This window comes from Lissotriton helveticus, chromosome 6, assembly GCF_964261635.1.
Source record: "Lissotriton helveticus chromosome 6, aLisHel1.1, whole genome shotgun sequence".
Lineage (NCBI taxonomy): Eukaryota > Metazoa > Chordata > Amphibia > Caudata > Salamandridae > Lissotriton > Lissotriton helveticus.
The window spans coordinates 1,221,702,753-1,221,730,458 of NC_136067.1; the positions used below are offsets into that span (position 1 = coordinate 1,221,702,753).

At 45.7% G+C, this 27,706-nt stretch overlaps 1 protein-coding gene across 1 annotated transcript in view; it reads right to left on the minus strand.

Moving 5' to 3' along the window:
- Positions 1 to 27,706, minus strand: part of LOC144763373 (uncharacterized) — an 851,355-nt gene that overhangs the window by 224,623 nt on the left and 599,026 nt on the right. The window contains exon 8 of the mRNA XM_078648937.1: positions 645 to 812. Coding sequence (XP_078505063.1) covers positions 645 to 812 — 168 coding nt within the window. The remainder of the gene's footprint in view (positions 1 to 644; positions 813 to 27,706) is intronic.

A 27,706-nucleotide genomic window follows, 5' to 3' on the forward strand; every position in this document is an offset into this window, starting at 1 on the left:
ACTCTACTCTATGCCACTCCACCACACTCTATGCCACTCCACTATGCGAAACTCTACTTCACTCTACGACACACCAGTGATGATGACACTACTTCACTCTATGCCCCTCCAATTTACTCCATTATACTCCCTCAATGACACTCGACAACACTCTACGCCACTCCACACAGCCCTACAACAGTCCACTCTACTCCACCTTACTCTACTTGACTTTATACCATTCAGTCTACGCCACTCCATGACACTCCACCCTTTGCCACGCCACGCTGTGCCACTATCCTATAAGCCACTAACTTTTAGCCATGCTGAACAGCAGCCACAGTGGTGTTCAACATGGCTACAAATTAGCAAAGCAATTTGCTCTGGCATGATGCGGCCTATTACTTTTGACAGTGCTTGTTTAAAAAGCAATCAATAACCCCGGGTCTGCTTTGGTGGCATAATAACCAACATCAAAGGTTAGGTTTGTTTAAAGACTTTATAATCCCATATTGTGGTGACATAGGCTTTGTTCTTTCACAATGAAAAGGGTTAGAAACGGGTCACGTGTTTTTGGAGTTCCGCAAGGCGATGCAACAAAAGATTCAGTGCAGAGGCCGCTGCACAGAAAGCCATAAAACATTGCAGCAAAAGACGCCAAATACCTGCGTTTGTAAATTCGAAATAAGATCCACCAACAATGTTTTATCTCTTCGGAGTTCAATGTTGGTTTGCTCCTCTTTGCTCAGCATGGCCTGGATCTCCGCGATTCGGCTGTATGTTGTGTTGACATTTAGATCAGATGAGGTGGCTCCTCTTTCCAAAATCAGAATCTGTGAACGCAAATAATAGCTTTAACAGAAATTGAACTTTACAAATGAACGTTTACTAACTTACGGTGCCTGCTTTCATTGAGAAGTCCTGGTAACCCTCAAAGCGCTAATCAACAAGTTAAATAATACTAATGAATTTTACAAGGGAGGAGGTACATTTTTAATGGTTTGTGGGTGATGCAGCCTTTACAAGGTGCTAGTTCTATAGAGGGTTATTAAAGAAGACTAAAACATTAGTTTGAGTAAACGGATGGCACAAATATTACATTTAATTCAAAGTTAAAACCGATTTTTGTGACTTCGTAATTAATTCTGCGTGGGGGGCACGCAATATTATGAAATCGCAACAATATTGGCTCCACAATATGGAGTACCACTATATTGTCAAAGTAAGAAGTTATAGAGTTAGAATATTAGGTGAACGATTTCTTAGATATTTATTGACAAAGTGGTTCACAACATTGTGGAGTAGCTATTTGCACAAGTCTATATTATTGACCTCAATACTGAAAATAAGAACTAGGCCTGGGCGTAGTTCGCAGAGTTTTGCACTCTATGCCCCTCCACTCTACAACACTTTATGTCACTCCACTCTACTCTATGACACTTTACTCCACTCTATGCCACTCCCTTCTATGACACACTATGCCAATTCACTATACAGCACTCTACTCCACAACACTCTAATACACTCTATGCCACGCCCTTCTATGGCACACTATGCCAATTCACTATACAGCACTCTACTCCACAACACTCTAATCCACTCTATGCACTCCATTATATGTAGGCCTGGGCGTAGTTTGCGGAGTTTTGCTACGCGGAACTCCGCGAAGTTACAAAAAAAATCAGTGAAGTTCCGCGAGTGGCGGAGTGCAGTGCAAACAGCAGTTTGTGCTGTTATCCCTGCAGCTTGGATAGAAATTGGCCCCGAGCGGCAGCTCGCACTTGCGAACTTACTGTTCGCGATCGCGAACTTACCGTTTGCGATCGCGGTAAAAACTCTGCTGCACACCGCGAATCAGAGTTTTCTGCACTCCGCGAGTGCAGCAAACTCCGTGAACGGAGCGAAGTTCACCGCCCAGGCCTACATAGAACCTTATTTTCCTGATCCAGAAAGCCACTGGGGAATGAGATGATTCTTGACTAATATGTATGTATGTATGTATTGGCATACTTTTATAGCGCATAGCTGTCACCCGACGGGCATCCTGGCGCTTAGACTGTTATGACACATACATGATGTTTCCAGCAGCTGAAACAATTACAGTATTCTAGGGAACAAGTGTGTTTTTAAGGCTTTCTTAAAGGAAGAAAGGTCTTCCAAACCCCTCAAACCTAGCGGAAGGGAATTCCACAGTCTTGCTGCGGTAAACCTAAAAGATCGACCACCCATCCGGGATCTCAGAATCTTGGGCACTACTACCAAGTAGGCCAGGCCAAACGGAGTGATCTGGACGGGGTGTACCAAGCGAATAGATCCTGCAAAGGGGACAGACCTTGTCCGTGAAGAGCCCTAAATACCAAACACAAAGCTTTAAAGTCAATCCGCTGAGGGACTGGCAGCCAGTGAAGGTCCCTAAGAGCCGTGGCAGAAGAGTCCAAGCGTCGGCGTGAGAGTGCTAGTTTGGCGGCAAAATTCTGTACGCGCTGCAATTTTCCCACCAAAGTAGCCGGCGACCCCAGAAGTAGCGCGTTACAATAGTCGAGCCTACTTAAAATTATGCTTCGCACTTTCTCTGTTCTAGCCTGTACAGGGAGCATGGGTAAGATCTTCGGAAGCGAGCAGAGCAGTGCCATACAAGTGGCCACCGTTTTATTCACTGATGCATCCAGCTGCAGGCTGGAGCTGTACAAAAGGGGGTGAACATCAACCCCAGGTTTCGAACAGATTCAGCAGGCAAACTGGTACCTTGAAAGTCAGTCGGCCAAAACTCCTGTGGGAGAGGCCTAGGGGTACGGTCCGAGGAGCAGTGTAGCACCTCGGTTTTGGAGCTGTTGAAATGAAGGGAGTTATTACCCAGTCCTTCAGCCGTGGTGCTCATGCAGCGATGGAAGACCTCCTGTGATACAGCCTCCTTACCCTCAAACGAGAAGATAAGTTGTGTGTCGTCGGCATAATTGGTGACTGCTATGCCAAAAGATTTTACCAGCTTGATCAGGGGGCGGAGGTAGAGATTGAATAGGATGGGGCTAATGGCCGACCCTTGAGGTACGCCCTGTCCAACCCTCCTGATGTTCAATTTAAATGGTTGCCGGGCAACTACCTGGTGCCTGTTGTCAAGATAAGACACCAGCCAGTCAAGGGCCAGGCCCGATACCCCAGCCTCCGCCAATCTCCTGATCAGGATCACATGGCTGACCGTATCGAACGCGGCCGACATGTTGAGCAACACTAAAAAGGCCGCTCGACCCTGGTCGGCACGCATCCGAAGGTCATCAAGAACAGTCACCAATGCCGAGTCTGTCCCATGGGCTGGTCTAAAGCCAAACTGGGCCACATCCAAACAATCAGTGGTCTCAAAGAAGTTGGAAAGATGATTTGTGGCCAGTTTCTCAAGAATTTTAATTGGAAATGGCAACAGGGAAATAGGCATATAGTTAGCTGGGCAAACGGGATCCAGGTTTTCCTTCTTTAGCAGTGGGGAAACCACAGCCAGTTTCCAGCAGTCCGGGACCCGTGCCGACCTGAGGGACTGACAGCAAATAGCAAAGAGCGGGGGAAAAAGCTCTACCCGGAACAGTTTCCAGAATTTAGGTGGAAGAGGATCAAGCGGCGAGCCCGAGGACACACCGTCAGCCAGCTTACAGAAGTCCTCAAAGGACGGCAAGGGGAAGTTGTTCAACCCCGCTAACTTGGCACCTTCCTTCTTGGTCTCAGTTAAAATGTCATACTGCGCGGATTGAGGGACAAGGCCAGATAACGAGGCAAGATTGTTTAAGATGGTGGCGATCTTGTCCTCAAAGGCCTGTGCCAATGAGTCGCAGAGAGCTTGAGAGGCCGGGATGTCATTCCTAGTACAGGCTGGGTGAGCCAGGTCTTTGACGATCTTGAATAAGGCCTGAGATTTATTTACAGCTGCCTTCAGCGATTCTTCTAAGAAACTGGCTTTGGCCAGCTTAATCTGGACTTTATAGGTCGCCAATGCCTGTTTAAAGAGGACTCTGTCTGATTCCAGGTACTGCTTTCTCCAGGCGCACTCGGCCTGTTTGCACTGGAGCTTGAGCTGCTGAAGTTCTCCTGAGTACCATGGCCTAGCCAGATTAGTCCTAGCTCTAATTTTACGCAGCGGGGCCAAAGAGTCCAGAGAAGCCAAAATTCGCTGACAAAGGATCTCATAGCTCACGTCCACACTATCTCCCAAGATGAAGCCGTCCGAAAGCAAAGTAGGCAGGGTAGATTGATTAAGGAGTTTAGACCATTGTCTACCCATCTTAGCGATTCCCGCACTACCTTTCTTGACTATAGCGGCTGTGAGTGAGAGAGAGAAAAGGACGAGCACATGGTCCGTCCAGCACTGAGGTAGGACATCCCGCAAAGTCGTGTGACCTGCGTCGGCGAAGATCTAATCCAGGGTGTGACCCTTTGAATAGGTTTGGGAGAGTACGAGCTGCTGTAACTCGATGCTACAACAGGCCTGAACCAACTCTACAAAAGCCGAGTTCGTCGGCCCATCCGGCCATAGATTAAAATCCCCTAACACCATCAGCCTTGTGTGAGAATGAGATAGATCATAAATTAGGTCTATAAGTTCAGACACAGCAGATAGCGTATTCGCCGGGGGTCTGTAACAAAGCAGCCCAGTGTGTAATACACCACCCTGACCCTTAAGGGAAAAGCCCAGCAATTCACATCCAGAAATGGCCTTGATGTTAAGCTGGGAGAAATCTAAAGTCTCCCTAAAGATTAGCCAGACTCCACCTCCTCTGCCCCCCACCCGAGGATTGTGTATTATTTTGAAGCCGGGGGGGGCAAGCTGTCCCCAGTTCTACCGAACTGTTCGCTCTAGTCCACGTCTCTGTCATAAAGAGTACGTCTAGATCGTGAGACTCAATGAGTAGCGCAGTTTCTTCACTGTGCTTGCTGAGAGATCTCACATTTAGCAAGCCACAGGACAAGGAGTCTGGGTGCATACAGATGGTGGTCGGCTTACAACTAGGGATGGTGCCGAGATTCAGGCTTACAAGTTCGTTACGGGAATATGATATTGCGGCTTGATGCAGAGAGGCAGGGTTTCCGGCACCCGGCGCATCCTGTGCGCGAACGGGCACAAACGGGCTTACCTCTGGCGCACCTCCAGCCCTCCGCCGGCACGCCCGCTGCGCGCCTACGCTGCGCGCTTTAGGATCAGCCATCTTATATAGCCGTACACACGGGAGTCCTGCAGTGAGATCACTAGCCCCCCAACCAAGATGGCGCCTGCTATTCGGCACTCCCTGGTTCCCTCACCTAAGATGGCGGCTACAATCACCGCAACGCGATGTCCCCACGAGCCCAAGGTGCCCTGAAGCGCTCTGAGTCCCGCAAAGTGCGGAGTGAGGTCCAAATATGGTGCAGGTGAGAAGCTAATCTAAATATTGCCCCCCCGATGACGAGCAAGGAAAGGTTGCGCCTAGCGCCAAAGATCGTCAGCGCGAACGCGCAGTAGAACAAGTGATTTTAAAAATAATTAAAATGAGCAATGCAGCAACAAGTACTTCAGCGCGCGGTGGTCAAATTAGTCTGACCTGTCGATAGGAAGGCTCCGCTTTTAAGCCCCTTCTCAGACACGGGAGTCCTGCAGTGAGATCACTAGCACCCCAACCAAGATGGTGCCTGCTATTCGGCACTCCCTGGTTCCCTCACCTAAGATGGCAGCTACAATCACCGCGACGCGATGTCCCCACGAGCCCAAGGTGCCCTGAAGCGCTGTGAGTCCCGCAAAGTGCGGGGTAAGGTCCAATTATGGTGCAGGTGAGAAGCTAATCTAAATATTGCCCCCCGATGACGAGCAAGGAAAGGTTGCGCCTAGCGCCAAAGATCGTCAGCGCGAACGCGCAGTAGAACAAGTGATTTTAAAAATAATTAAAATGAGCAATGCAGCAACAAGTACTTCAGCGCACGGTGGTCAAATTAGTCTGTAGTAAAACAGAGAATTATTACTAAAGAATAAAACCAAGAAGCAATAAGCATTACTGAGCTTCCAGACAACAAATCAAACATACAACAATTATGTCCGCGTATATAACATGGCCAATCATTTGGTACACATGGGTTGGTTTTGGTACACTAAGCAATCAACATAGTTACCATTTACAATATAATATATTCTTCACCTTCTTGCTTCCTGTATCATCCTTTGTCTCCTCAAAAAACGTTCTTGTTGAGGGGTGGAGGGGGAGGTTTATTCCAGCATATTGGAACAACCAGATGTGTGGTCCCGATGTGTTATAACCTTCTAAGCTTCCCCATATTTACTGGCTTTCCGGAAGCTGCCTAATGTCCACGCTGTCTCTCAGAAGCGGAAGGCAGAAATAGAAATAGGCCCAAACACCCGAGTCCAACTTCAGTAAAAATATGAGCATGAGAATACTCCCAAGTAATGTTATGTTCCGCGAGGGGGGGGTGCAACTTCTAAATCCCTTAGAGGTCGCATGCATTACTCTATAGTGCTCTTATCAATTCATCTTTCAATGTTTTTGTTGTGTCTAAGTTTGAATGCAGTGCGTGACTGTGAAAAATAACATACCAAATATAATACGAAGGTGGTTTAAAACTCTTCATCCAAAATAAATAAAAATAAATGAAAATAAATGGGTGTGGAAACAAATGAAAAAGATGTTGATGCTCTGGAGTGTTCTCCCATGCTCAGTAGAGGTTGGAGAGCTTTGAACTTCAGGTAGCTACAATATACGGAACATCAGCACTGGCAAAACAGTGGAACACAGAAGTTGTGTTGCAGCACACTCAAGGTCTATGCAGCATATGCAGGAGCACCCCTAATGGCCACAACATCAAAGCACCGTATTGGCAACCTCAACAGACCGGCAACTGTTATTTGCTAAGACTGGAGAAAAATACAATTATAAGAACATTCTCAATACTTCTTATGAACACATTAGAGTCGATTCACAAAGTATTTATGAGCGCAGGAAGAAGTTCCACAGTAGTACTCCTTTACATACTCTTTCATGCATTTGTAAATGGGCCTGTGGCGGCTGGTGCATGGAGTGCTGGAGCACAGCCACATCAGCCCAAACACCCACAGATGGAGACGCTGTTATTTGCAGCTCTAGCAGCAGAAATTAAGGCAGAAGTATACTATAACTTGTGTTTCCCTGCTGCTCAGCTGGATTGCATGTCTTGTAGAATGTTGAATGAATAGAACGTTGCTTGGTGTGAATGTCAGTTGAGTGAGGGCTGAGCAGCAGGACAGCTGCTCCTGATGGGGTTTCCTTTCTATCTTAACTAATTAACTTAATAAAGTAACTTATTCAATCCTACTTGAAGTATCCATCTTCTCATTGAATACAACATTTTGGCGACATTTGGGGACTATTCTGTAAAGAGTCTACGCGTGCAACTTAACCGCATGCGTGCGGCATGATTCCCCCCCGTACGCTGGATTTTGCGGATTCACACTTTACATGACGAGCTGGGCTCGTCATGAGCGTGCGAGGAGGCTACCTCATGACGAGCCCAGCTCGTCATGAGCGTCGAAGGGGTTAAAGGAAGAAAATTCAGAAAACTTCATTGTAACCAAGGAGAGAAGAAAAAGAAAAAAGAAATGGTAGCACACAGATGTTGAAGACGAAAAAAAAAAAAGAAAACTAGAGGTAAAATACTTTAAATTCTGGATGTAAAGTGTGTGTGTAACACTGACTGGCAAACAAACCCCATCAGGGACCCGGACACCGGTCGCCCTGAAACCGAAATTTGCCAGACTGAACTGAGAAAATCTAGTTTGAATCACCAGCAGCAGTATAGAGTATTGGTCTGCAAGGTTGTCGGTTTTGGGCATCTTGGCAAGGCAGAAAAGATTGACTCTATGACTGTTGAGAGAGCAAATTTTGCAAGACAGAAGTTATTGCCGCTTTGGGACTAGAAACCGAGAGGAACATATGCATGGCAGTGGATATTACCACTTTGAGTTTTGCGATAACAAACCGAGTGGAACTTTTGCAAGGCAGAGGATATTACCGCTTTGAGAATTAGAAAACGTAGCGTGAAATGACTGTTGGAAAAGTTTTATAATCAGGCTTTCTCAGCAAACTGTAATCGGCGTTTGCTACGGTCTGTGATCGGTGTGCAACAACGTATGTGGAGGATTCCTGTGTATGGAGTATGGTCGATGTGCTCTCCTCGAAGAGCGGAAGCATTTTTTTTTAAACTTGAAAGAATAGTAGCTCGAGCAGAGTTGCGCGAGCCGAATTCTTACTCACTGTTGGAATCTTCAGCACAGCAGCATCTTTCGAACCGAGCCAACTGGAGGCATATGTGGAATCCGGCCACCAGCGGAAGTAAGAAGCAGAGGTAAACGTCACAGGAGGAAGCAGTAGTGACGTAATCACGTTACGTGGCGGCCATCTTAAAGTACTTTTGGGTTACTAGGCAACACGTCTTTGTGAAGCAACACGTCTCGGAGAAGAATTGGGACAGTATACTTGCAAAGGTGAAAGAGTGACGTTTAATAGTGATACTTTAAATGAATCGTCCCAAAAGGAAGTAGGTGCCATTTACGTGATTTAAAAAAAAAAAAAAAAAGTACCTTATCGAAAGGGTTGTCTGCGGAGGGTCCAGGACATTGAAGTCTCAGTCTACAAAAGTTCCACAAGTGTGTAAAGAGTCTATAAGAATAGAAGCAGTGATATGAAAACGACTATGTCATCATGCTGACTATTTTCTTACAAACACGTCGAGATCCACCCATGTTGTTGTTGACATAGTATTGCTGCAATCCGTGGCTGAAACAGGAAAATGTCCTAGTGATAGAAGAGGATCTACACTGCAGACACTTTGTTGGGACAATTGTCACTGAATTTGACGAACAGTGCAATGCTAAGCGTGCTTGAGGATGGGTATAGCTTGTTGCTGTGTGTGAGTGGAGATCTAGGAGCTGTTACTCATTTGTTCTTTTGTGTATAAAGTGGTGTCAAGATGCTAAACCACTCATCAGTTTCACTGGTGTGTACATACCGTGGGTTTGTAGTGACCATGTGGTATATGGTCACATAGGTATTTGAGGGCTATGCTGTAAATGGTCACTCATTAGTTATTAGAGTTGTTCCACAACTAGTGTTGTGTGTGAGTGTGTCTAGATGTTAGGTGACTCATGAACTCAAGTTGGTAGTGACTATGTAGTATGTGGTCACATGGTTATTCGAGGACTATGCTGTATATGGTCACTCGTTGGTTATCTTGTTCTGGTGTTGGTGATTGTTTCACCAAGAGTTGTTCCACAACTGGTATTGTGTGTGAGTGTGTCTAGATGTTAGGTGACTCATTAACTCATGTTGGTAGAGACTATGTAGTATGTTGTTACATAGTTATTCGAGGACTATGCAGTATATAGTTACTCATTGGTTATATTGTTTTAGGTGTTGGTAATTGTTTTACCAAGAGTTGTTCCACAACTGATGTTGTGTGTGAGTGTGTCTAGATGTTAGGCTACTCATTAACTCGAGATATGGGGACTATGTGGTATATAGTCACCCCTTGGTTGTATCGTTTAGCTGTTGACGCTAAATTAAACAAGAGTAGTTACACAACCAGTGTTGTGTGTGAGTGTATCCAAATATTAAGCAACATATTAGCTCATATTTGTGGGGACTATACAGTATATAGTCACCCCTTGGCTGTGTTGTTTAACTGTTAATACTAATTTAACAAGAGTTCTTCCACAACTAGTGTTGTGTGTGAGCGTGTCCAGATGATAAACGACTCATTAACTCATGTTTGTGGAGACTATGTAGTATATAGTCACCCCTTAGTAAATGTTGTTTAGCTGTTGATGCTGATTTAATAAGAGTTGATTCACGACTAAAGTTAAGTGTGAGAATATCTAGATAATAGACGACTCATCAACTCATGTTTGTAGAAGCTATGTAGTATAAAACTACCCAACCATTAGTTCGAGTAAAAGTTAGTTATATAGTATATAGCCACTCATTACTTTGTTGGAGACAAGAATAAGTTATATAAGTACTTATTCTTAGTCTATAAAATGCGCGTTGTTTCCTGATATTAGTAGAATTAAGTTTATACCTTTATGTCTTACAGATTATACTAGTCTGGCCAACTTGAATAATTAGTAGCATACGGATATAGGATGAAGATAGTTGTACTCTTCAGGAAGCAATGCAGTGAAGGATATGTTGAAAATATTTTATTTATGATGTCCACTTATACTTTAATACACAATTTTAATATCTTTGACTATATGAACTAAAATGCATTTTATGGACAACTATATTATTATTTAATGCAATAGTATTAGTACCCATAACGAAGGGAGATATGTTATAACTTGTGTTTCCCTGCTGCTCAGCTGGATTGCATGTCTTGTAGAATGTTGAATGAATAGAACATTGCTTGGTGTGAATGTCAGTTGAGTGAGGGCTGAGCAGCAGGACAGCTGCTCCTGATGGGGTTTCCTTTCTATCTTAACTAATTAACTTAATAAAGTAACTTATTCAATCCTACTTGAAGTATCCATCTTCTCATTGAATACAACAAAGTACTGACAGAGCTGCCACTTTGAGCGCTTTCATTCCTGGTGTGTGTGCTGACAGCACACAGCTCACATGCCAGCAGCAAAGGGACGGGGACATGAGCACAGATCTGTGGACTGTGCAGGTGAAAAATGTGCTTCACATTTCAGCTCCACTCACACATTTGTGAATCGTAGACCTGCTGCACATGCCCAAATCAGTGCACTGTCTGAAGGTAGGAGCTTGCTCATGTGCTAACGCTTTTTAGGTCGAGACCTGCGTAGGCTGCGCTTGCGCAGTCGCAGGGAGAGATCTTATGTCTCCTAGAGTGGGGGCTTGAACCCGCCCCTCTTCTCCATTGGCTGGCTTCCTAAACGGAGGCCAGCCATTGGAGGAGAGGGGCTTCACTCCGTTCAAGCCCCGTCTTTTTGGGATTCGGGGGGGTGTTTTTAACTTTCTTTCTCTTTTCTTTCTCTCCTCTTCCCATTGGCTTGAATTTTACCTTCCAGCCAATGGGAAGAGGAGAGAAAGAAAAACACGCCCCCGAATCCCAAAATGAGGCTGCGTTTCTCCGAGGCATTTCTGCATTGCCTCGGAGAAACATGGTGGTGTTCAGGGACACCCTCCCTCTCGCCGAGGTCCCAGTCTATTCCTCATGTAATGTACCTTTTGCTACCTATTGTATTTTGTTTGCTCACAATTGTCACTTTTGCCTCATGTAACTTATCGTTTGCTTTTGTAATTTGCACCACACTGCCTTCCCACTTCCTCCTCCCCCCGCCCCCTCTCTCCTCGTTTGTCCACAGCCCTCCGCTTCCTGTGCACTCCGTGGCACACTGTCGCCTCCCTGGCACAGCTTCCACCGGTCACCGAAGTGGAAATTGTTGCGAGTACTTCCCCGCTCGCTGTTGCCGGGCGCAAAGGGGTTACACCTGGGGGCAGTGAGGAAGTGCGGATCGCAGCGCTGTGATTGGCTGCCGAGGGGCAGGTAGTCCCGGGGCCCTGGACGCTCATAGACAGCCGCGGCTGCTCGTCAGGGCTCAGAGTGTGGAGGGGGCATATATGGATGATCTGTAGGAGCGTCGAGGCGAGCCTCAGAGGAGCAGCGGCAGACCCGAGGAGCGGTGCCGGGGGATGGTGAGTGCAAGGGGTCTGAGTGCTTCATGAGGCCTGGGGCTATGTGTGTGTGTGGGTGCCAGCTTGGGGGATGAAGTGGGGAACCCCTTCAAGAGTAATAAGGCGTACAGGACAGGGGCAGGTATTTTTATTTATTTATTTATTTATTTAATGCATTTTTATAAAGCGCGGACTTTACCCAAAGGTGTCAGAGCACAGAACAGCTCCTCAACCCCCCACTGTTCATGTAGCGCCGGCCGTGGCTCCGAGAGGATGGGGGCCTGCCGAGGATGTGCTGAAGCAGTCAACAGGGGAGCTGGGAATGGGGAATGGGAGCCCGGGCTGTTGGTTCCTTCTGCTGTGGACTGGAGGTGTTGAGGCTATTAGAACTGGACAGGAGACATGGATGAGCGAAAGTGATTCAGTGCAGTGGTTCCCTGCGCTTGTTGAGGGTCTCAGTGCTCCTAGCACAGGGGGTTTCTTATCGCGGGTGCATCCCTGCTGTCGGGCCTGCGCCCCTCTCTCTGAGTTGCATGGGTTCTGGGGCACCCAGGTTCTCACTGTAAGGCGCTTGAGTGCAGGCATGCTTTTCGCGAGGCGCTTGCTTGCTGATTACAGGCGCCAGACGTGCGGTTGACCTGGAGTACCTGTGTGTCATCTGTGGTTCAGTGCGGTGCTCTCTCTGGTGGCAGGGCAGGGCAGGTCGTGCCGCTCTTTATCTCAGATGTCTGTTTGGATGCCACGAGGTACAAACAGAACAGAAAGCATGAACCCCTGCTCGTATCACCAGACTCTGCCCCCAAACCATCAACATCCCGGTTCCAGGGGCGAAGCTTGGTCAGTAGGATGGGGAAGGGGCTGGTTATGAGACTCGGGGAATGAGGTGAACGTAAGGAGCAGTAGGAAGGGAGAGGAGTGCAGATTGTGAGGAATAATTAAACTCAATATGCTGTAAAATAACTTTTTAATATCTGTAAAACAGAGACGAGAGTGTGTTTTCGTCTGCGTGGGGCATCGTGCTGCTCTGCGAGCCGGGCCTTCCATGTCCGGCTGGCGGCCAGGGCAGGGGTAACAGGCTTCTTGCGCGCTTATTGGCATTATTTACAGGCCAGGAACTGGCCGCGTGGACGCTGGAAGGGCACCAAAAACACACCATGCCTCTTGGCATGCCATACTTCAGTGGCGAAAGGGTGCCCCGTGAGCTGGCCTGTTTCCTACCCATCTGTGATGCTAGCGTCACTCATGGCGTGTTGTGGGTTAGGTTAATGTCATTCGTCATACAGTCGGATCTTCGGATTGTTATGCATTGTGACCAGTTGCGTGGTCTGGACAGTTGGATCATTGGAAATATAGTTTTGGCCTCCACATGTTAACGTTCAGGGGCAATAGACTTGTTTGTTGGGAAGAGGAACAGTTTGGCCTCTTTATAGGTACTTCTGGGACAGCTGACTCGTGCTACCCCAATAGTTAATGAGTGGGCACATTCTATGTGTGTGTGGCTCACTGTGTGTATGTGGGGCTGTGTGTGTGGGGGGAGCTGTGTGTGTGTGTGGGGGGGCTCTGTGTGTGTGGGGCTCTGTGTGTGTGTGTGGGGGGGCTCTGTGTGTGGGGAGGGTTCTGTGTGTGTGGGGGGCTCTGTGTGTGTGGGGGGGCTCTGTGTTTGTGTGTGGGGGCTCTGTGTCTGTGGGGGGGCTCTGTGTGTGTGTGGGGGGCTCTGTGTGTGTGTGTGTGGGGCTGTGTGTGTGTGGGAGGGCTGTGTGTGTGGGGCTCTGTGTGTGTGTCGGGCTCTGTATGTGTGTGTGGGGCTCTGTGAGTGTGGGGCTCTGTGTGTGTGGGGGGCTCAGCGCGTGTGTGTGGCTCTGCGCGTGTGTGTGGCTCTGCGCGTGTGTGTGGCTCTGCTCGTGTGTGTGGCTCTGCGCATGTGTGGCTCTGCGCGCGCGTGTGTGGCTCTGCGTGCGTGTGTGAGGCTCTGCGTGCGTGTGTGGGGCTCTGCGCGCATGTGCGTGGCTCTGCGCGTGTGTGTGGCTCTGCACGTGTGGCTGTGTGTGTGTGTGGCTGTGTGTGTGTGTGGGGGGCTCTGTGTGTGTGTGTGGGGCTCTGTGTGTGTGGGGCTGTGTGTGTGTGTGGCATTTGCGAGAGATTAAGCTATTGGCATTGTAAATGACAATGCCATTTATTTATCTGTTTTCAAAACCAACACATAAATAAAAATGTTGTCATTTACAATGCCAATAGCTCTAACTTTTGCAAAGGCGAGACCTTTGCATTGTAGATGCTTGTTAGTCTTGTCGCCCAACACCCGATCAGAAGTCAGGTTAGAGAGGGTGCTAAGTGGGTCAACCCCCAGCCTTATTCTGGCTTCTGAAAGGGCTTTCCACGGGCCACCGTTGAGTGTGACAGGTCTGTAGGTTCCTCCAGATACGTACAAGGAAAACCTGTAGAGAAGCATGTTTCTGAGCAAAGGTAAGTAGAACTAGTTGCCTGGTGGTTGTATATGCCATAGCTGTGCCATTAAATCCATACCATTAGCTGTAAAAGGAAAAGCAAACATAGCATCACATAAACACTACTTCTGTTTCATCTGATTTAAATTTGCTTGTGTATAAACCTTTTCTGCTGTCTTTGCATTTCCTACATTCCTTACAACAAATAATTGTTGATGCTTCCAGTTTTTCCCTTAGCAGGTCAACACAACCTCTGCATTTCATTATTTGCTTGCCTAGGCCCTGTGGCTCATCACAGCCTCCCTGGGAAAGCTACATGATATTACAGTGTCATTATCTGTTAATTTAGGATATAATTCAGGCTTGTGCAATGAGGAAAACAGAGGCACATCAGTTCTCTTTAATGGGTTTCAGTACTGCCTTCTCTTCATTACACAGGTTTTGTAGCAAACATAGCTTAGACTTTAAATTAAACTTCTGCTCTTATGGAGAACTTGGAAATGGGGTGTTAGCCTGTCCTTGAAGCATGAATGTTGTCTCAACTGTTGGTAATACATTATTTTATATGAGTATGTGGTATTTCTACAGCGCAAACCTAGCTAAAAGGCAGAGGAGTGCTGTTCGCGTTCAAAAATAAGTATAAAATCAACAAATGATTGGATAGATTGCTGATTTGTGGATTGTTAATGCATTGCGATGCAGTGTTCTTGAAAGAGAGGTGTGCCTTCAACTCTTTCTCAAATTGGAGCAATGTTGGTGAGGTTCTGATGGATATGGGAATGTTGTTTCAGACCCTCGGTGCATAGACAGATAAGGCCTGCTGCATTATTGTTAGGTCTTGCCGGCCACACAGCGCAAGCTGTCTCTTAGCAATAAGCCTCTTGACAGCTTTCAGTGGGATTAGAGCACACCTGTTGGTTACCATTGTTTGAATTTACTGTCACTCTCGTTCCCTTGCATTTCGTTTGTTAGCTTGTGTGGGCTTTCCTTCCTCTTGCGTTTGTCCCTTCGCTGGAGCATGGGTGCCTTATTTTTGTCCTCCTGCTGCTTTCTTTTCAAGCACAACTTTTTCTTCTGGGTTTAGCACGCTACAAGAATGCATGTGTTTTCCAGATCTCACTTGTGTGCCACTCTCCCCCGGCTGCGCCCCATGTTGCTCTCTGTTGTGTGTGCTGTACTTGCCCTCATGTACTTCTTCCCCTCTCATTGCTTTCTCACCCTTGGGCTTCTACCTACCTGTTCCACGTTGCTCTCTCATTCATTGCTTCTTCCCGCCCCTGCCGTCTGTGTTTGTTATGTCCTCCCGCCCTCCATTTTGCTACAGTCAACCCATGCGCTCCATGTTTTTTCCTGCCACCTGTGCACTGTTTGTGTTGTTCCCCCCTACCTGCGCCCTACTTCTACCTACCCCCACCTATACTTCAAAAAATACCTAAAAACACTCTAATTCGATTTTTTTTTTACACCGACCCAACTCGGTAAGTAAAAAAAGGGCTTGCTTCATTTTGAGGGCACACCCATGTGGCAGCCACATCATAGCATCATTTGTTCTGGTTTGTTTTCTTTTGCCAAGCTGCACAGCATTGGCGGTGCTGTACAGCATGGCTAAAACCCACTGTCAATGCCAATAGGTCCACAGGCATAACCTTTTGACTGTGCCAATTCTTGTCTATTTTTTACACTTCTGCCTCTGCAGTCTGTCTCATGCTGTTCTGGATGTAGGTTTGCCATAAACCCCCAGAGATGGTGAGCTGATCACAAATGCTTCCTAAAGGATGCCATTGGTTTAGGGCGGCAAGGGTAGCTAATATAGTTCTGTCAGGATGGGGTGAGCTGTCCTCTGGGTCAGTCTTGGGGACCTGGCACTGCCTGCCAAGACATGCCAGTCAGTAAGCCAGAGGACTGCCATCTCACCTCTCTTGTCTCGCATTTGTGAGCCTAAAACCACTTCACCGTTGAGTGGGAGAGAGATGTGATCATGCCACTGCGAGGATAAAGCCTGTCACTGGAGTGTCCAATTGATTTTGTTTCTTAATTTTATCGATGCCTAGAGATGAAAGGCTCGGTGGACACAGACGAAAGTGTGTGTCTGTCCAATGCTGAATATGAGGGTTAAAATATGCAAAATAATCGAGGGGCTCCCAGCACCGCAGGTGCCTTAACGAATTGTGGTGGTGAAAACGCTGAATGATCAACTTAATGACTCTCATACATTCAGATGAAAGTCCATTTATTTGTTAAATGAAGAGTGACAGGAGGATAGTTCTAGTAACTCAGGCTGCATTTGGCATCAGGAATGAATGAGTTCCAGTCCCAGTTCAGCCACCGAGTACTGTGTGATCTTTAGAGATCCACCTTCACTGCCCTCCGCCTAAGTATTTGTCTGTAAACGACACATGTCTAGTAACAATTAAGTTTGAAGGTATCAGTGAAAAACATATATTTGTCAGCTGTGGGCCTGCTATAGCAATTTGTGTCCAACCTTCAGACCATAGACTCGCTAAGTAACAGGGTCATCTCAGCTATTTATTCTGTGAGGTCGGTAAAAAGAGTTTAATTGAGTTAGGCAATGAAGACATCTACTTTCAGACTCTGGAAATTGTTCAGCTTGCATTGAGCGCAAACAGTAGTAATTCACATTAAGTGTGATGTAAGCCTCCTTCCTCTGTACCCCAAACACGTATTTTGGCTGCCCTATTAAGTCTTGATAAAACCTTTGTATTTCTTTTTGATTCATCTATATTGATTTTTCGGACAAAACTAGTGTATTTAAGAAATGCCTTTAAATCTCAAATGTCACATACTTTATGCTGTTTTGTGTATGGTGCTGCTGATTTTGGTTCTGTGGTAGCAAATAGAGCTTGCCTTTGTGGCTGTTATTTCATGGCTCTGCGGAAAAATGTATCTTCTGTATTGAAAAAGCTTTCAATAATGTCACGAATACTGCAGTCTGGGGCTTCAGCATGTAGGATGGACTGCTCTGCTGTTTGCTCCCGTAAACTATATGTAGCTGAGCAGTATCACTGCTGAATAAGACTTTATTTCTTTCTTTACGTCTGTTTCGTAATAATTATTGCAATAGGATATCTTAGAGGGTAAAGACAAGTGCAGAGAATAGACTATAACATAGTAGCCAGTACTGAACAAGTAAGTGCAAAGCACCTATCGAACAACCACTTACGAGGCCCCTAACTCTCACGTCAAGACAAGCCGTGACGAAAGGAAGTGCTACGGCTTCCTTCAGATCCTACAGCAGATGACAAACAAATACCCAGGGTAGATACTAGAAAATGCAGGTCATACAAGTCACACCACCGACACTCTAGGGGGGCTGAACATGAGAAGGGAGCACCATAACCATTCGCTTAAAAAAGAGAAGTATATCAAAGAAGGCCTATCCTTCCCCATGCGGCGGTGAAAGAGCCACCGTCCATTTTTGCCATGGAGCGCAGACCTGCTCACCACGCTTCCTGGCTTTCTTGCCTTTGCGAGCATCTAGGCTTGTTTCAAGATCGTAAATCTGCGATAATCGGACTAGCCTTTGGTGGTATGTGGAGGGATGTGGATTATGCCAAGCTGATGATAGATATATGAACAACTGATAATGCTACAAAGAGGAAAAGCTGCCCCACCCTGGTGACCATGTCAGTATACGGGCTGAGTAATATTAACTGGTGAGTTATTGTACTACCCAGCCCAGTGGAGTAGGAAGGGGGTAAGGTGGGTATGGGCTGCCCTGGGTGCCATCATTGATGGGGGTGACAAAATGGCAATGTGTAACTTCATCTGACAATTAATTAACCTCAACATATGAACATAATACGTATTGAAACTTTTTTTGTGCAGTCAACAAACACAACGAAACGCGGCTGAACTCGACGCTGTGTAGTAGAGAGCATATGGATAAGGAAGTGGAGGGGTTGTTTCTTTCCGCCGAATGCTGTCTCTGCATTTTGTACTCGAGCGAGACGTAAACAACCGGTGGCTCATCATCACTCAACCAACAACTAATCCTATCTGCTGCCGTGCCGATCAGTCACCCCATGTCATTCAGTTGAGTTAGTTGTGCATTATTACTGAAGTTTATAAGTGCTGTGCTCAATTTATTTTTGTACACACACCTTGGAAGGTGGGGAACAACAAACACTCAGACGCTTAGACAAGGCTTAAAGAAAAACAAAAATATTTAAAAATACTGCCCTCACTCACACACAATGTGAGAAAATAATAATAAACAAACATTAACAGACAACATATAAGTGACATACAGTGATCACAAATAAATTGTGTCCGTTAGTTAGAAAGTGCTCATTAAAACTGGCTCATGGGTACCCATAAGTGCTTTATTCGGGGGTCCGAAGGTCAGGGTTAAAATTAATGAGAAGGCTTTATGCGTGTTTCGGCAGACAGTCAAGATCCAGAAAACACGAATCTAGGGCACTGAGTAACGGTCGAAACATGTTGACCACAGCAGTATAAGGAGTCGTGTTTTAACCCTGACCTTGGGACCCCCGAATAAAGCACTTATGGGTACCCATGAGCCAGTTTTAATGAACACTTTCTAACTGCACCGTTAGTCTATCACCCACCCAGTCCTGACGGACAAAATGTATTTGTGATCACTCTATGTCACTTATATGTTGTCTGTTAATGTTTGTTTATTATTATTGTCTTGAGCAGTGGTGTTTTTCTGTTTCCCCTCCCTATGCTCCGCTCCCTGCGTGGCTACGCGGGGGTGTATTGTAAGCAGACCCGATGATGAAGCATGTCACACACACTGTGTGTGAGTGAGGGCAGTATTTTAAAATATTTTTATTTTTCTTTAACCCTTGTCTAAGCGTCTGAGTGTTTGTTGTTCCCCACCTCCCAAGGTGTGTGTATACTTTATTAGAGGGTTTGGGGTGGTGGAACCAAGTTATTAACCCTCTCCCCTCCACTGTGATGAACAATTTATTTTTGTTACATTTTTTAGTTCATTGGTTCATTGTGATCTCCTTCTCTATGATATTGATTTTGATAAGTAACGTAAATGTTATGATGCATGCTATTTGTTTGTATTTGTACGTTAAGCCAGGAGTGACAAGAAATTTTCCGCACCGGGTACCACCTGACCTTGCTACGCCATTGACCCAGCCGAAGCTCTGTTGCAATAAACCTAGCTATGTCCTCTTCCAAAGAGTGGAGAGCCGGACAAGAGCCAAACATGTGCACTAGGCCTGCCTCCTGACTTTGACATCAGGGGCATCTAATACTAGCATTCCCACCCCATTTGGCAATCTTGGCTGTGGTATAGGAGAGGTCCAATAGTGTTTTAAAATGCTGTGCCTGCAGCCCTGCAGATTACAATAAGGTACACCCTAGTTCTAGAGACTCATTAAAAAAACAGTCTGCATTATCAATCCTCCTCATCAATTTGCCGGTGTGTTTTCCAAGTCGTCAGGCATACCTTGACTAAGATATTTATAAATCTGACTGATAGTACATCTGTAATTACTCCCTACGATTTCCATCAAATCTATTTTAGCTAATCCAACCCCCAAACCCCTTTTCTTTTTAAAAAGGTACTTCTAAATCTGAGGTAATTGTATCCCCGTATAGATCCCCTAGCCTCCTGAGCCCCGTTGCCTTCCATCTAAAACAACAAGGGTCCTGGAACAATGATAGGAGGTACCGAGATCCCCAGATTGAGCTGTAATAATGTCCAACTACAAGCTTAATAATTGATTTTACCTAGACCATTCAAATATACGTGTCCAACTACAAGTTTAAGGGAATGTTATGTCTTCATATGTCTTAATTCTCTATTAATGAGTTGTCATAAAATGTATGTTTAAATTATGTTTTGAAATGTCCAATATCTATGTATTTGAGATGTCATAAAATGTATGTGTAAAATGTATGATGTGTTAAATGTACATATGCTCTATATTTATACACTTTCAAAGTCTATTTGGACCAAAAATACAACAATATTAATCAATAATTGTCTTGCATACGTTTACATAGATATTGGTGTGAGACGGGTGATACACATATATAACAAAGAAGGGTAGTGATGAAGGAGGGGGAACACAACTAAATTGGAAACATGGACATAAATTGCATGTCTGGATGTATATAGGCTACATGGTCCATGAAATAATATATATATATATTTATGGCATAGGGAGGGTCCTATTGTTATATATTGGAGGACTGCAGCCCACTGATAGAGTTTAAAGTTGGGAATGGCCTACCCCCCTGTCACGGGTCGGGCACCCCTTCCACTATGATGTTCCTGAAGAGAATAAAGCACAAGAAGAGTGGTGGTCCTCACCCCCTGAAAACCATCCTGTCCTTTCTTTTCAGCCCGAGAACTGGAGCCCCGTCCCAAACACAGTATGGTTCAGGAATCCCCTGACATGGGGATCTATACCTTTAATGAATTGGGAAGAACAAGAAAACCACGCCTGGAGAGAAGACGTCAGCGGGAACGCACCAATAGAGTGGCAGCCCAGGATAGAAGAGGCGGAGAGGAGCCCGGAAGAAGAGAGAACACGGAGACCGAGAGTCGCAAGCTGCGCGAAGACGAGAGGAGCAAGTCAAGCAGAGCCGAAATCTGGAGTCTACCAGAGGGCCCTGAAGACCGGAGGACCGAACGAGTGCCTGGAGGCCATCAACCCCGCCTAGCACCCAGCCACACTCCTGGAGGAGTGTGGCTCTCACAGGTACGGAGCCAAGTGTCGGGCTGGGTCGGGAGGAAAGAGAGGGAGGAGGATTGAGCGCGGAGCGAATAGCCGTAACTAGGCTGTAACACAGCCGGCCCCTTCCCCTCACAAGTGCTCCCGTACTGTCTTGTATGCCCGAAGCCAAACACCGGTGTACCCTCACCTCCCCTACCCTTTGCATTTGGGGAAATAAACAAAAAACGGGCTGATGCATGGTTTTCTTTTCTTTCCTTTCATTCTTTTCAACCCATTTTGGAGCCTACAAACCGAACCCAGGAACACAGCATCTATAAATCCCAAGGAGTGGAATGCCAGAGTTGGGATCTACGCCCTGAGAAACGAGAGCCGGATAAGAAGCTTTATCCATGGAGACCCAGAACTTTTTGTTTATTATCTATTCCTTTCCCCTTTTGCCTCTTTGATTACGCTGGCTTCCATAAATAGACAGATATACAGAAAAATAAAGCCCAGTTTAAGACATTCAGAAGTAGACCTCTTTTCTGACATAGACGCCCCCTGAGTCTGTCCCGCTACATTTGGTGGAGAATGCGGGCAGCTGTCCATTGGATCTAATGGACGCCCTCATCCAACACATCGTCAAAGCCTAGGACAAATTGGGATGGTCGGTAGAAACGTCAGATGACCTCAGCTCAGGCCGACTGAGATGTCTTTAAGGACACCATGGCGGCTCAGATGGAGGGCCTGTAGAAGATTGTGATGGAACAAACAGCAGGCTCCCAGTCCATTACACGGACCCCTAGTCATGGACCCACAGGAGTGGCCCTACAAAAATATGTAACAGGCGAAGACCCGGATGCCTACCCCCTGAACTTTGAACGCGCCACCAGAGCCTGTAACTGGCCTGTAGAGAAATGGCCTTTCTTGTTGGCTTCCTTTTTGGCAGGTGAGGCACAGGATGCCTATCAGGTGGCCAATCACCTAGGTAACACCCCCTATGGAAAGGTAAAAAGAATAATCTTAGACCACTTGGCCTGGATGACGAGGTATATCGCGTCCGGTACAGAAAAGACAAAGGACATCTCGGAGAGAACCCAAAGACACTCTTTAACCGTCTCAAATGTGCAGCAGAGAAGTGGCTGAAACCCGATGAGTTATATTCTAGAAACAACAGTGGTCCCCAAGAGTATATAAATTCAAAAAATGATAAACAATAGTCCACAGTGGAAACTATGTTGGCCACTGTCCAGCCGGACAGGGTAATTTATTTTCCAATAAAACAATTACTGGGGTGTAGAGAGGCACAGTCCTGTACCAATTCTGGGAACAAACTTATAGAGTTTTTTAGGCAAGAAGGAGCATGATTGGCCACTTGTAATTCAGTAAACATTTAAAGTTGTGCCAATTTTTAGTGCTAGACACAGCATAAATTAAACACAATAGTCGGGCTGTGAAAACACTTAAAACAAGTCGACGTTTCGGTCCCTTATGCTCAATGTTACGGGACCATCATCAGGACTAACAGTACATACAATTGCTTGCCTGGTATAAACAATTAAACACACATCCGCCTATTAGGGGAGGAAAGGGTTGAGAAAAAAGGAAGAAATATATATGAAACCACTTCATTGGTAAACTAGCAAGTCGACACTACACTTTATTCGGAACCGACTTATCGTGTTCGTTAAGTCCATGCATGTGGAATCATTAGCCTAGGAACACGTGCTTTTACTAGTCTGTGTCTATAGCCTTGAATCATACACGGGGTGCAGCGGGTGACATGTGTATGTGAATGGAAACATGTTACTCTGAGTACTGATAATCAGCCAGTTATTTTATCCAGAAGTTACCTTTTCAAAAAAGCAGTAGTAATAACTTCATTAGTAATGAATTCAATAAATTCAATGGATTCAATACAGCGTCGCTTCCACGCATCTACCGCATTCATTCTGCATTTAGGTTCATTCATTAACGCTTTTTTCAACATCATGCACATTCTAACACCTCTCAAAGTGACCACTTACCCCTGTGGGTCGGGTGGTTTATTCGGGTAAAATATTGGGTTGCAAGAACCTCGTTTTGGTAGCCGCCTAAATAGGGGAGGAAGGGGAATTACAAAATTGTGTATAAGCGCTAGCGGCTCCTTAAGGGATCAAATAGTCATAACCTGATGCCATTACCTGTTGAATAAGGGCGGTTCCGCTAAGTGCACCTCATTTTCAGGGAGCAGTAATATCTGTTGGATAAATAAATATCAATGCAAGGGCGGTTTACATTGCGGAGGTGAGCGTCTAGAACCCGGCGTTCCGGGAGAAGTTGGGACACACAAGCTTACCTTGCGTTAGACAACGGCCGGAGTGGTCCGATGTTGATCAAAATGGGTCTGGAATGGGAAATAAGGACCCGATTTCAGTCAGAGGTTCATGCGGGAATTTCGGGCAACATATCTATAATTGCTCATTGCGCTTACCAGTGCGGGGCTACGCCTCCGTGGTGTATGGGGTCCCGAGGTGCTCTGCCAGATCGCAGTCACTGAGGCCAACCGGGCTGGACGCTGGATAAGCGTGCACCGGTGGAAATGGAAGAAGGACAAGGCGCACATGGGCGCCATCTTGGAGTGGGGTAGATACACTAGGGTGAGTTACGTGCATGTGTTTGTGCACAACTGGCTATAATAGACGGCGCAGTGCTCGAGTGATTTAAAAGCTTAAACACACAATATTTACATTTGGTACATAAATTATATTTACATGTATAAAGATTCAGTGGCCTTTTGGGGACCGACTAATTTTCTCATTTACAGTTTTCAGTGCATAATCACTAGTCCATCGTGATTATGAAACGTCAATGTCTCAAATTACACCGCTCATAACAAAGTAGTCCAGTCCTCTGCGCGATTTAGACCGTCGCGAATGGTGTTGAATTGAATCATAATCCTCAACTCATCTCTATTGAGCATCTGTGTAAGGCTGCCGCCTCTCGGTGGGGGTTTGACGACTTTTAAAACAGTCCATTTGATGTCGTTCTCATTGTGCCCAGCTTCATTGTAGTGATCCACAAGAGGTGCATTGATGGTGTGGCACCGGATTCTCCTCCGATGCTGGCAGATGCGGGTCTTCACCTTCTGTGTCGTCTGACCAACATACATTTTTGGACACGGGCATTGAATCGAATAAATCACGTTCTGCGTGTTGCAATTTGACAATGATCGTCTCTCATACGTGATCCCTTTGTGCGTGAAATCTTTACCCTCCACCGTGAACTCACAAACGGTACATCCACCACATTTAACATGTCCTGTAATTGGGGGCAGTCCCCACAACAAATCAATAGTTGGATTTTGGGCTTGGGATGGTAATGCCGCTCTTACAAGGTGGTCCCTTAAGTTCTTGCTCTTTTTGAAGGCAAAAAGTGGTCTATCAATATTTAAGGTCCCCACATTTAGCGTTGGCCAATGTTTCAGGACTGACTTCCTAATTTTGTTGGAAATTGGGGAGAAGGTTGTTACACACGCAATGATTTCTTTCTGAATTTTATCCTTAGGGCATAATAGTACCTCTCTTGGGCAATACCAAGCACGCTTTAGGGATTGTTTAATGATTCTTTTAGGGTAGCCCCTGTCTTTCAGTTTATTTGAGAGGGTTGCGGCTTCCCTGAAATAGTCCTTCCTGCATGAGCAATTTCTTCTGATTCTTAGAAATTGTGAGTAGGGTAGAGCATCCCTCAGTGCTCTCGGATGATTACTCTCATAGCTTAGGAGGGTGTTTCTCTCGGTCGGTTTTCTAAAAAGCCTTGTGAGCAGCTTGCCTTCAGTGTGGTATACGGTGAGGTCAAGGAAAGGTATCGATTCTTTGTCCCACGTCAGGGTAAACGTTAGGCCGCAACTATTATTGTTTAGCCAGTGGAGGAACTGAGTAAGGGTTTCTACTGGTAGGCACCAGATCATGAAAATATCGTCTATATAACGCCTCCACTCGCGTATCCCGGAGTGGAAAGGGTTGGAGTCTGACAGAATGGAACCGGTCTCTAATTGGTCCATAAACAGTATGGCCAGGTTCGGAGCAAAAATAGCCCCCATACTGGTCCCCTTGATCTGTTGGTAATAAGTGTCATCAAAGAGGAAAAAATTCTCACAAGGCTTTTTAGAAAACCGACCGAGAGAAACACCCTCCTAAGCTATGAGAGTAATCATCCGAGAGCACTGAGGGATGCTCTACCCTACTCACAATTTCTAAGAATCAGAAGAAATTGCTCATGCAGGAAGGACTATTTCAGGGAAGCCGCAACCCTCTCAAATAAACTGAAAGACAGGGGCTACCCTAAAAGAATCATTAAACAATCCCTAAAGCGTGCTTGGTATTGCCCAAGAGAGGTACTATTATGCCCTAAGGATAAAATTCAGAAAGAAATCATTGCGTGTGTAACAACCTTCTCCCCAATTTCCAACAAAATTAGGAAGTCAGTCCTGAAACATTGGCCAACGCTAAATGTGGGGACCTTAAATATTGATAGACCACTTTTTGCCTTCAAAAAGAGCAAGAACTTAAGGGACCACCTTGTAAGAGCGGCATTACCATCCCAAGCCCAAAATCCAACTATTGATTTGTTGTGGGGACTGCCCCCAATTACAGGACATGTTAAATGTGGTGGATGTACCGTTTGTGAGTTCACGGTGGAGGGTAAAGATTTCACGCACAAAGGGATCACGTATGAGAGACGATCATTGTCAAATTGCAACACGCAGAACGTGATTTATTCGATTCAATGCCCGTGTCCAAAAATGTATGTTGGTCAGACGACACAGAAGGTGAAGACCCGCATCTGCCAGCATCGGAGTAGAATCCGGTGCCACACCATCAATGCACCTCTTGTGGATCACTACAATGAAGCTGGGCACAATGAGAACGACATCAAATGGACTGTTTTAAAAGTCGTCAAACCCCCACCGAGAGGCGGCAGCCTTACACAGATGCTCAATAGAGATGAGTTGAGGATTATGATTCAATTCAACACCATTCGCGACGGTCTAAATCGCGCAGAGGACTGGACTACTTTGTTATGAGCGGTGTAATTTGAGACATTGACGTTTCATAATCACGATGGACTAGTGATTATGCACTGAAAACTGTAAATGAGAAAATGAGTCAGTCCCCAAAAGGCCACTGAATCTTTATACATGTAAATATAATTTATGTACCAAATGTAAATATTGTGTGTTTAAGCTTTTAAATCACTCGAGCACTGCGCCGTCTATTATAGCCAGTTGTGCACAAACACATGCACGTAACTCACCCTAGTGTATCTACCCCACTCCAAGATGGCGCCCATGTGCGCCTTGTCCTTCTTCCATTTCCACCGGTGCACGCTTATCCAGCGTCCAGCCCGGTTGGCCTCAGTGACTGCGATCTGGCAGAGCACCTCGGGACCCCATACACCACGGAGGCGTAGCCCCGCACTGGTAAGCGCAATGAGCAATTATAGATATGTTGCCCGAAATTCCCGCATGAACCTCTGACTGAAATCGGGTCCTTATTTCCCATTCCAGACCCGTTTTGATCAACATCGGACCACTCCGGCCGTTGTCTAACGCAAGGTAAGCTTGTGTGTCCCAACTTCTCCCGGAACGCCGGGTTCTAGACGCTCACCTCCGCAATGTAAACCGCCCTTGAATTGATATTTATTTATCCAACAGATATTACTGCTCCCTGAAAATGAGGTGCACTTAGCGGAACCGCCCTTATTCAACAGGTAATGGCATCAGGTTATGACTATTTGATCCCTTAAGGAGCCGCTAGCGCTTATACACAATTTTGTAATTCCCCTTCCTCCCCTATTTAGGCGGCTACCAAAACGAGGTTCTTGCAACCCAATATTTTACCCGAATAAACCACCCGACCCACAGGGGTAAGTGGTCACTTTGAGAGGTGTTAGAATGTGCATGATGTTGAAAAAAGCGTTAATGAATGAACCTAAATGCAGAATGAATGCGGTAGATGCGTGGAAGCGACGCTGTATTGAATCCATTGAATTTATTGAATTCATTACTAATGAAGTTATTACTACTGCTTTTTTGAAAAGGTAACTTCTGGATAAAATAACTGGCTGATTATCAGTACTCAGAGTAACATGTTTCCATTCACATACACATGTCACCCGCTGCACCCCGTGTATGATTCAAGGCTATAGACACAGACTAGTAAAAGCACGTGTTCCTAGGCTAATGATTCCACATGCATGGACTTAACGAACACGATAAGTCGGTTCCGAATAAAGTGTAGTGTCGACTTGCTAGTTTACCAATGAAGTGGTTTCATATATATTTCTTCCTTTTTTCTCAACCCTTTCCTCCCCTAATAGGCGGATGTGTGTTTAATTGTTTATACCAGGCAAGCAATTGTATGTACTGTTAGTCCTGATGATGGTCCCGTAACATTGAGCATAAGGGACCGAAACGTCGACTTGTTTTAAGTGTTTTCACAGCCCGACTATTGTGTTTAATTTATGCTGTGTCTAGCACTAAAAATTGGCACAACTTTAAATGTTTACTGAATTACAAGTGGCCAATCATGCTCCTTCTTGCCTAAAAAACTCTATAAGTTTGTTCCCAGAATTGGTACAGGACTGTGCCTCTCTACACCCCAGTAATTGTTTTATTGGAAAATAAATTACCCTGTCCGGCTGGACAGTGGCCAACATAGTTCCCACTGTGGACTATTGTTTATCATTTTTTGAATTTATATACTCTTGGGGACCACTGTTGTTTCTAGAATATAGCTACCCACGGTCCCCGGTTAACCGATTGGGTTCCCTTGTTGTTGTTTACTGAAACCCGATGAGAGCACAAAAGAAGACATCCTAGATAAAATATATCTAGAACAGATTCTAGAAGCCCTCCCCTATAATACCCAACGGTGGTTGCAGCAACATGCCAACCTTACCACAAGAGAAGCAATGGAAATGACAGCCACCTTTGCAAGGG